This window comes from Myotis lucifugus, unplaced genomic scaffold, assembly GCF_000147115.1.
Source record: "Myotis lucifugus unplaced genomic scaffold, Myoluc2.0 scaffold_605, whole genome shotgun sequence".
NCBI lineage: Eukaryota > Metazoa > Chordata > Mammalia > Chiroptera > Vespertilionidae > Myotis > Myotis lucifugus.
Window position 1 is genome coordinate 1 of NW_005871653.1, and position 9,991 is coordinate 9,991.

Genomic DNA, 9,991 nt, shown 5'->3' on the forward strand with positions numbered 1-9,991 from the left:
CCATCACTCAGCTGCTCTTGTCTGTGCCCTGAGCAGCAAACGAACCCACAACCCAGATATGTGCCCTGACCGGGATTTGAACCCCGCCACCCCTTTAGTGTACGGGACAACTCTAACCACTGAACACACTGGCCAGGGCCCCTTTATGCTTTTAGAGTCAGTATTGCTGCTCCCATTTTATAGATGAAGAAACTTGGGTAACAGGTTAAGTGTCTGAGCTGAGCATACACAGCTGATGAGCAGCAGAGCCAGGATTCACACCTGGTTCACTTGATTTCATCGGAGCCTTTGTTGGTTTTTTAACATTTCCCCCTAATTTTTTTTCTTCCTTCCTCCCTTCTTCCCTTTCTTTTTCATAGAGCATCCTGCCATTCTCCTATGTCCAACTGCAGACACACAGATCCGAGGAGAACAGGCCCTGCCCCGCAGGCTGCGAGGAGGAGGAGGTAACTCAGACGGGCTCTGGCCTCCTGCTTTTCCTAGAGACGATGGCTTAGAGGTTGAGGTGGCTCTGCCCTGCACTGCCAGTGACAGTTCAAACACCATTCTCTCCCGTGGATCCCGGGAAAGAGAAGTAGCTGGGGCGGCTATCCAGGTGTTGCCCTCAACACCTTGGAGGGGGAGAAGGTGGCTCGATGACGGTGAAGGCTGGGCAGGTACATGCTCCCCACCGAGGAGCACATGTTCACTGTGAGCAAAGGGTCTCTCTTCCCCTCCAAGTTAGCCGAGAGCACACACAGCCAGGCTGTCCCCAGCCCCGACCCTGGCCCCATCCGTCTCTCTCTCGTGGTGAAGCTCCTCACTGCCATCTGGGCAGAGTGTGGGAGGGCTTCCTGCTGTTTGATTGACAACCCTGCTCCCTCTGACTCCTAGGGACCCGCTGCCCACACCGGGAGGCGCAGTGTAGACAGGGCCCGGAGTCTCGTTTACTAATGTATCAGCTCTTAGAACAAATGTCAAAGTTACAGTTGCCATTTCCTGGCCTAGATGGGTCTCCCCTGGCTTGTTCCTAGAATTTGCCTGTAAGTGGAATTCTTGTAAATTAGGTTATTCAGGGGACCTTGACATTTAAAGGAATCCTGTTTACGGCCTTTGGTAAAGCAAATCATTATATTGTCGGTAATGGCCTTCAGTGTTATCAGTTTTGAATGGGCGGGTTTTTATGTGGGGTTTTCTTAAAAGTGGAAACTGGCTGTAGCCACACAAAGCTCATGCTTTGATTCATTCAACAACCAATTAGCAAACACCCACCTTGTATCAGGTGCTGGGCTAATGGTGCTGAAAGTCATGACCCTGCCTGGGAAGCTAAACCCCGGAGGGCCGGCGAGGCAGAGAGAGAGGAGAGCCAGGCAAGTGTTTGGTCTCCGATTTATTCTGCTCATTTACCGGGAAGTGTGTGTTTTGGTGAATGCCACGCGGGACGCCAGAGAATCGCAGTGATACACCTGGTGTCACCTCTCGGCTGCTGCCCTGGCCGCCATTTAGAAAGGATTCCTCCAGCCTGGACATCCACGGCACTTTCTGGCTCCGTGAGAGTCCTCGTGGTCCCTCCCTGTGTGTGGGTTTCATTTTGCCCCGTCTCCTGCTGGGCTGCCAGCTCTCTGGGGCCGGGCTTCATGTTGACAAGCCTCAGCTACCAGAACACCTGCCAGGGTGAACACGTGTTGACGAGGGCCAGGGCCTCAGGGGAGGGATGACCCTGATGTCCCTCCTGGGCATGAGGTGGCCGCTGGCTGAGTGGGGCTGCGAACCGGCCTCCCGGCCCTGAGCGGCGTGTGGGCCTGCGCTCTGCTGCCGGGGCCCCGCTGCTGCTTTGTGGCCCTTCGTCCGCCTGGTAACACTCCTGTCAGCGGTGACACTGTCAGTGTCTGCTTTTGCTCTCGCCCCTGCAGTTCACACAGCTGCCCCCTCTCCAGAACCATTTTCTCATGTCACTCCCTGCTTAGCCCAGGCTAGTTCAAGGTCATTGCTCTTCAGGGTGAAATCTAAACTGCCAAATGTGACCCGTGGGACCTCGAGTTGCCAGTTGCGAGGGCTCTGTGCCCGCTCTTCTTCCTGGAGCAGTCTCCTCGCCCCGGGTGCTCAGTGAACTCTTCCTGGTGCCGTGTCTTAGCTGAGGTCACTTCCCCAGAGCCTTCCGTGACCCCAGCAGAGTTAGGTCCCTCTAGGGCAGCGGTTCTCAACCTGTGGGTCCTGACCCCTTTGGGGGTCGAACGACCCTTTCACAGGGGTCGCCTAAGACCATCGGAAAACACATATATAATTACATATTGTTTTTGTGATTAATCACTATGCTTTAATTATGTTCAATTTGTAACAATGAAATTGGGGGTCACCACAACATGAGGAACTGTATTAAAGGGTCGCGGCATTAGGAAGGTTGAGAACCACTGCTCTAGGGTGTGCCCTTCTAGTGCCCTGTACTTCCCAGCCCTTACAGTTGTGATGGAGTCAAGCTGTCTTCTGTCTCCCCGTTCACAGCACGATGCCTAGTTGTTGATGAAGGACTGGACCTGGAAGTGAGCTTGCTTCTGTGCTGACCAGCGAGAGAGAGGGGGTCATGGGGACTGTCCCGCCCCCCCCCCCCCCCACCCCCAGAGTACACTGTAGCAGGCTTGAGCTCCTTGCATCACCCAAGGATATTTTTTTTCCATTGCTTTTCAGAGAGAGTGGGAGGGAGGGAGGGGGAAGAGAGAAACATCGATGTGAGAGAGACACATTGACTGGTTGTATTTGCCTCCTGCATGCGCCCTAACAGGCTGGGAGCGAACCTGCAACCCAGGTATGTGCCCTTGACTGGGAATCAAACCCGCCACCTTCCATTGCGAGGGCCGGTGCTCTAACCATTAGCAACACTGGCCAGGGCACACACGCCTTTCTCTTAGCTCAGATTCTGTCCGCTGGGGTCAGAAGCCATGGAGCAGGTGTCAGGGAGGGTGAGGAAAGCACTAGAAGCCAGGACTCTGGTCTCCTCTGACGTGAAGTTCGCTTTGTAAAGTGACCTGAATGCAAGAGACATAAGGCACTGTCATCCGAGGGACAGCAGATCGGGGACACGGACATTCCCCTGCGTCAGGCAGGACTGACCAGCCCAGCACGTGAGACGGCCCTCGGCCGGGCTGATTCACTCCATTTTCCTGCAGGAGGCGCCACTGCGGAGTTGCAGCAGACGCAGTTGGAGACAGTATGACGAGCAAGGTGATAGAAGACGAGAAGCAATTCTACTCCAAGGCCAAGACGTACTGGAAGGACGTCCCCCCGACGGTGGACGGCATGCTCGGGGGGTACGGCCACATCTCCAGCATCGACATCAACAGCTCCCGGAAGTTCCTGCAGAGGTTTCTGAGGGTAGGCAGGTCTGGGGTGCTCTCCGGAGCATGTGCCGGTGCCTCCTCCGACTCTGCCGCTGCAGGGCCTGCGGTGTGTCCGTCTAGGCCCGAAGGACAGCGACCCAACAGGCGCTGGCTGTTATGCTTGGGGTTCCCTGTCCCAGAACTGAGTAGTCTCCCTTTAAATTGTCCCATCTTCCCAGAGACAAAACCTTGGCTCTCTGGCCACGTCTGTGGGCATTTGGGCTGTGGGTGTTGGCTGTTCTGCGGAAGGCAAGCTCCTGGTCACTCCTGCCCGGGCCTCTCCTGCCCTGGCTGGAGCCTCCCTGGTCCTCCCCCTCGTCTGTTAGCGAGCAGCAGAGGCCGCTCTGGTTGTCTCTCCACCCACTTGCCATTGTCCCAGGTTTGTTCCAATCCCGTGCCATTGATTGGCCTCTTCTGGTCTCTCACTGACTGAATTCTTCCTGTTCCTGCTGTCGTTTTAACGGGGTCTCAGGAGTGAAATGAAGGCACCTGCTCAAGTCAGCACCTCGAAGTGGAAGCTGGCTTTCATTTTAGAAATCTGACCCAGGAAAGGTCACGCTCACACCACCGTCCAGGCTAGATGAGTCCCTCAGGGGCTCGTGAGGCAGGGCCCTGGGCAGTGACGGGGACCCTCTGGCTTTCCGAGCCTTCCTGACGCCTGTCCTGTTTTAGGAAGGCCCCAACCAGACGGGGACCTCCTGCGCCCTGGACTGCGGCGCCGGCATCGGCAGGATCACCAAGCGGCTGCTCCTGCCGCTCTTCCGGGCGGTGGACATGGTGGACGTGACGGAGGACTTCCTGGCGAAAGCGAAGACCTACCTGGGTGAGGAGGGCAAGAGGGTGAGGAACTACTTCTGCTGTGGCCTCCAGGACTTCAGCCCGGAGCCCAACTCCTACGACGTCATCTGGATCCAGTGGGTGATAGGTGAGCATCCTGCTGCCGTCTGCTCTGTCCTGCGCGTCCCGCTTCCCAGAGTGGAGTCCCCATGGCCTGGAGCCGCTGCTCCTGCAGCACCAGGCGGGCAGCAGGGGTTCCTCCAGCCCCCCTGCCCCAGGACCGTGGGGCCCGCCACCTTAAAGGTACATCTCTCCCCAGGTTTTATTAACTCAGCACCTGCTGTGACCCATTGGGGAGGCAGTTTTTTGTTGAAAAAATTTAAATGCCCAGTTAACTAACTTAGAACATGGACAGATTTTATAAAAGGGTTTTTTTAAGAGGACGGTTGAAGCTTTGGCTGTCCCTGCTATTGGCAGTGAGCCGGCTTTGCCATCATGTCCTGTGCCAGCGGTCAGCCACCCTCCCAGGCAGGCAGCACCACCACCCTGTGGGACCTACTGCATCTGGCCCTGTACTCTGTGGTCCCAAAAAGCCTGTCTGGAGTTCTAACGGAGGGAAGAACTGTTGGGTACACCGCCCTGGTCCAGGCCTAGGAGGGTGGGTGGCATGTGGAGTGAGGTATCAGGCAGGGCCTGAAGTCACTGGTCAGGGTGGAATCCCAGCTGCACATTTCATGGCTGCCCGTGGCTCGGTGACTTCGACCCAGTCTCCTCTTTCACAAAATGGGCTTCAGTGACCCCCCTGGACTGCTGAGGGCAGTTGGCCCTGTGTGTCAGTCGTAAAGTGCAAAGTGGAATGAGTGGTGGCTGAGGAGCAGCCAGTGGCGAGTGTGCCCGCACCATCCTGTTCCCACGCCTCTGCCTTCCAGGCCACCTGACGGATCAGCACCTGGCCGAGTTCCTGCGGCGCTGCAAGCAGGGCCTGCGCCCCAACGGCATCATCGTCATCAAAGACAACATGGCCCAGGAGGGCGTGATCCTGGACGACGTGGACAGCAGCGTCTGCCGGGACCTCGAGGTGGTCCACGGCATCGTCCGCAGCGCAGGCCTCAGCCTCCTCGCCCAGGAGCGGCAGGAGAACCTCCCCGATGAGATCTACCACGTCTACAGCTTGGCCCTGAGATGAGCAGGGCCGCAGGGCAAGAGGGACCAGCGGGGGCGGACAGCTGGCAGCCAGGTGCCATCAGAGGCTCATGCCGATGGTTCGCAGGAGTTGAGGCCAGTAAATGTACCTGCCTGCCATCCACTGGCCATACAGGCTCTTTAACCACAGGACCCCCCGGGAGGAGTGCCATCCAATGGGCAGTGAGGCAGGCGCCTGGCTCCACTGCCCTCGGGTGGGGCCTGGGCAGTGCAGGTCTGTGGGGTATGGCGACCCAGCAGAAGCGGAGACTCCTGGTCTCCATCACCGGCCACAGGCCTGGCGGCCTGAAGAGGAAGAGAACCCTGACCCCGGCTGAGGACAGGACCTCCGGGGAGAGGACCTCCCGGGAGGGACGCGGCCGCATGTTCCGAGTCCTCTGGTGATGGGCCCTGGTGTCCGTAACGTGGTGGTCACAGCAGCCCGCAGCCGGGAGAGGCCCACGGCTCACTCTTGGCCGTGCCTTGTGGTTCCTCCTTGGCGGACGTTTTCAGTCAGAAATAAAAAGGGTGAATCCCTGTGTTGGAAGGCCCCATGGTCTGGATGGTGCTTTTGTTATGGGACAGGTGTTACCTGAGCCCTAACGCAGTGTCTGCTCGTGCTGGCCCCTCTTCCAGGACGCTGTGAGGTCCGTCATCCTGAAATGGGGGGCAGAGATGTTATCAAGGGCCCTTTAAGACCAGAGAAGTCAGTCTAATTGGGTAATATAAATATGCTTTTAGTTGCCTTAGCTTATATCTGAGGCATTTACACAATTCAAGGACCATCGTGACAGTTTTGTGAGGCTCAGCACCAGGCAGGAGTCAGCCTTCTGTCCTGGTAGCTTTCGTCCTCGGGTGAGACATTTTGGAATGTCCCCGGTCATGCATGATTGCTTTTTAGCAGAAGGCATGGTCCCCAAGACCTGGGTTTGGCACAGCCCTGTGCCCTGGTGGGCGGGGCGGCGACACCAGCAGGAAGCAGCTCCGCTCTCCCCGCCCACCAAAGCCCTTCTGTGGAGTAAAGGGCCTTGCCTGGGCCGCACCCACAAAGGCCCACCCAGTTCCTTCTGGCTTCAGCTCTGTCCATGCCGCTCACAGGAGTCTGCGCGCAGGAATGCCCACCAGTCCTTTCACGCCTGTCCCAAATCAAAGCCCTGTCATTTTCTCCCATGTGGGTTGAGAACTGGGTCACTGTCAAAGGGATGGGGGCCGTCTCCCTGAAGACACAGCCTTTCCCACAGGAATGACCGCAGCTGCCGGCTCTCCCGTACCAGCCTACACCTTCCGACGGGCAGCCTGCGCCTTCTCACAGGCGGGACCGAAGGTTCCCCCGAGGCCGCCGGGACTTTAGTCCACCAGCGGGCTGGCTGAGGGGCCCAGACCGTCCCTTCGGTCTGGAGCGGTCAGATGTCAGCCTCCACGGGGCTGCTGTGCTCACTGAGGAGGTACCACTTCAGCCTGTCGGGCAGAGGCAGGGCTTGGACCTTCGCATCCACGGGCCACGGCTGAAGGTAGTGCCGGATGTGAACTCGACACAGGTGCTTGAGGGGCGGGGGGTGGCTCTCCAGCTGCCTCAGGGAGGAGTGAAGGGCCCGGATCTTTTCTGCCAGGCTGCCCACGGGATGGATGTCGAAGTTTCCCGGCAGCTGCAGTTTGGGGGAATTAGTCACCATGAGATCCAGGACGGTCTCGGCTTTGCGCAGGAGGTCCACATGGCTCTCGTCTTCGGCGCAGCCTGGGTGGGAGCAGAGCCTGTCGAAGACCACGTGGAAGCCAGACCAGCAGGACGCTCCGTGGAGGGAACAGTTATAGGCGGCTCCGGACTCGAGCAGGAAGCGCAGGAGAGGGAAGTGTACTTGGAAGCTCTTGAGGCAGAAGTGCGTGAGCGACTCGTGGGCGGGGCACTCGCTGGGGTCGGCGCCGTGAGCCAGCAGCAGCTGCGTGACTTGGAAGCAGAAGCGGTTGATCATCTGGGCCTCCTCTTTGTCCCCTCCCACCGTCTCCCCGAGCAGGAAGATGATGCAGGTGAACACGGTGTCCCCGTCTTTGGTGGTCGCCTTCACGTCTGCCCCTGGAAGAGCCAGCGGGAGGACAGAGATGGGAGGAGCCCTTCAGCCCTAAAGTGGCCCTCGGGTGGGGAGAGCCAGCAGGACCTGCAGTCCCCGTGGAAGGGGAGGCCGGCAGCCTGGGGGGCGCCTCACCTCCCTCCAGCAGCAGCCGGATGTTCTCGGTGTTGTGGATCTGCACGCCGTCGCTGCTGGCCAGAGCGTGGAGCAGAGCAGTCTTCCCTGAGGAGGGAGAGTGAGGAAGGAGGCCAGGGAGCCGAGGGAGGGCAGCCCCGGAGGAGGAGGGAGTAGACGCTCAGATCAGAAAATGAACTTGGAAAAGGACTGACCTCAGCCAGGGCTGAGGGTGACCGCTTTCTGGCCATTCTTTCCAGCCACACACGAGAGCAGAAGGGCCGAGGTAGGATTTTGCTGGACCCTGGGATGCTACCCGAGACCTGGCTGGGTCTCTCCCAACAGGAGACATTCCCTGAGAAGCTGAGCGTGGACACCGAGGTCCTCCCTCACACAGCCGTCAAGGGGCTGGCGTGGGCCACCGGCTGCACTCTCTCAAACTCCTGCAAGTGCACCTGTGCGCACCGGGCCAGCACATGGGCTGCACCAGCCTGCCCGCCTGTCACCCTGGGGCACCCCAGAGGAAGCACCCACCATGCTTGTCGGCTGCATTAACGTCTGCCCCAAGGTCCAGGAGGCGCTGCAGGCAGGGCAGGCGCTCCGGCTCCTCGCTGGCCAGGTCCAGGGGGCTGCTCTCGTGGATCTGAGCCAAGAAAGCACAGTCGGTTGGCCTGGGAGGCTGCTCTCGCCCCTACTGCGCTCCCTCGGAGCAGGCCGCCCGGCTCTTACCCGGTCCCTCCGGTTAATGTCGGCCCCGTGGCGCACCAGCAGCTCCACCATGTCAGGCTGGTTTCGCAGGACAGCGATGTGCAGGGCCGTGTAGTAGGTGACCGGGTCTGAGGGCACAGCCAGCTCGTCAGTCCTGTCAGCACGTTCTCACAATCCCAGGACCTGGCCTGGCAGCCCAGTCCCGGCACTCCCCCCTCCCCCGACGGGCCCGGGCTGCTGTCACCCGGAGGGGTCAGAGCACAGCTGTCCTCACTGGGTGCTCCAGCACAGGCTCTGGTCAGGCCTAGGTTCGGGTCCTGGGTGTTGTAGTGGGGACGGCACGTACTTAATCTGTTTGGGCTTCAGTTTCCTCATCTGTAAAATGGGACCATACAACAGGGCCTCTCCTCTCGGGTTACTCGGGTTACTGGGAGGACACCCAGATCCTCAAGCCTGGCGACGGCACCTACGTTCTCAAAGCCAAAGCCGGGTCTCCAAGCGCCTGACTTCAGAACACCCTTACCCCCACCCCCACCCCACCTCGGCTCCTTGACCCTCCAAGAGCCTGCAGCCTCTGAGCCGGTCCTCAGAGGGGAGAGGAGCCATGCCTGGCCATGTCCTATGTCAGAGCAAAGACCGCCATTTGGTCATAAGTCGGCCCCACACGTCTCCTGGCTGACCCTGCCCTCGTGGGTGAAAAGCCAGAGAGGAAAGGAAAACGGCTCCCTCACCTCCTGTCCCCACCCAGCACCTACAAGCCAGAAGCCAGCACAGTCCCGCTGTGACTTAGGCCCAGTGTTTCCCCCTCTTCCTGTGGGATGAACGAAAATGCAAGATGGCTCAGAATAAGTGGCAGGAAATGACCTTCCCTTAGCTCTGGGCACAGTGCCAGCAGCTGCATTTCACCTTGATGGAAGCAGGGAATGAGTGGGAGCTGGGAAGGTTTGCTAAATCAATCACAGGGTAGCAGAGCAACAAGCTGCTCCTGGGCCGGAGGTGCTAAGGGCCATCTGAAGCCCGTGGGGCGGGAGGCCGCCCAGTGTGGGGTCCGTAGCCATCGCCCATGAAATAAGCTGCTAAGAGAAGACAGGCAGAGCCCAGAGGCCTGGCCGCCACCCAGAGCGGCCGCACTGAAGCCGCCTGCCCGCCCCAGCCCCGCGGGCTCCCCTGACCTTCAAAGTTGAGGTTGGCCCCGTTTCGCAGGAGAACATCGGCCGCCTGGGTCAGCCCCAGCTCGGCCATCTTCAGCAGCGCGTTGCTCACACCTTCCTGGTAGAACGGGGAGTGGGCCTTTCTCTCCAGAAGCTCGGTGAGAACAAGGAGCCGGCTCTCCTCGCTGGGCACATAGCCGGGCCTGGGCAGGAGAGAGGTGGGCCAGTTGAGGGTCCTGCTGTCCTTACACCTCCCTTCCCGCCTCGGGGCAGGGCCCTGGCTGGGGGGCAGAACTTCTCTTTGGAAAAGATCTGTGGGTCAAGCAGGTTTTTAGCTGGAGCAGCCGCCGCAGGTTTGCGGAGAAAGGACCCGATGTCTCCAGCCTCCTTCCAAGTTGCCGCCGTCAGGAGGGGGGTTTGCGGAGAAAGGACCCGATGTCTCCAGCCTCCTTCCAAGTTGCCGAGAACCTGGCCCTGCCTTGGGGACAAAGCCTGACACCCCTTCCTCAGGCACCGACAGTCCCTGAGCTGAGAGGAAACCCGCCCAGCCAGGCAACCCCACCGCCAGGGCAGGCGGCAGCCCTCCCTCCCTGCTCACCCTCCTCGCGGGACCATCCGTCTCCCGGGCTTTCCCGGGCTT

General features: G+C 59.6%; 2 protein-coding genes across 5 annotated transcripts; one reads left to right on the forward strand and one right to left on the reverse strand.

The window, feature by feature from the left end:
- Window positions 1–53: 53 nt before the first annotated feature.
- NTMT1 (N-terminal Xaa-Pro-Lys N-methyltransferase 1) lies at window positions 54–5,863 on the forward strand. Of its 2 annotated transcripts, none has more exons than XM_006104770.3 (4): window positions 54–446; window positions 3,144–3,348; window positions 4,026–4,278; window positions 5,060–5,863. In XM_006104770.3, exons 1-4 carry the CDS (start codon window positions 379–381, stop codon window positions 5,314–5,316), a joined length of 783 nt encoding a protein of 260 aa, XP_006104832.1. In that variant the 5' UTR covers window positions 54–378; the 3' UTR covers window positions 5,317–5,863. The 2 variants fall into 2 exon arrangements, with proteins under 2 accessions (XP_006104832.1, XP_014302534.1); XM_014447048.2 differs by lacking the exon at window positions 54–446 and adding an exon at window positions 456–656.
- A 165-nt stretch (window positions 5,864–6,028) lies between these two features.
- Window positions 6,029–9,739, reverse strand: ASB6 (ankyrin repeat and SOCS box containing 6). Of its 3 annotated transcripts, none has more exons than XM_023745945.1 (6): window positions 9,373–9,521; window positions 8,475–8,575; window positions 8,222–8,328; window positions 8,027–8,135; window positions 7,514–7,600; window positions 6,029–7,383 (listed from the first exon to the last, which is right to left on the reverse strand). In XM_023745945.1, the coding sequence occupies exons 3-6, from the start codon at window positions 8,270–8,272 to the stop codon at window positions 6,716–6,718; spliced, it is 915 nt and encodes a 304-aa protein (XP_023601713.1). In that variant the 5' UTR covers window positions 8,273–8,328; window positions 8,475–8,575; window positions 9,373–9,521; the 3' UTR covers window positions 6,029–6,715. The 3 variants fall into 3 exon arrangements, with proteins under 3 accessions (XP_023601713.1, XP_023601712.1, XP_023601711.1); XM_023745944.1 differs by having other exon boundaries at window positions 8,445–8,575; XM_023745943.1 differs by lacking the exon at window positions 8,475–8,575 and having other exon boundaries at window positions 9,373–9,739.
- Between the last annotated feature and the right edge of the window lie 252 nt (window positions 9,740–9,991).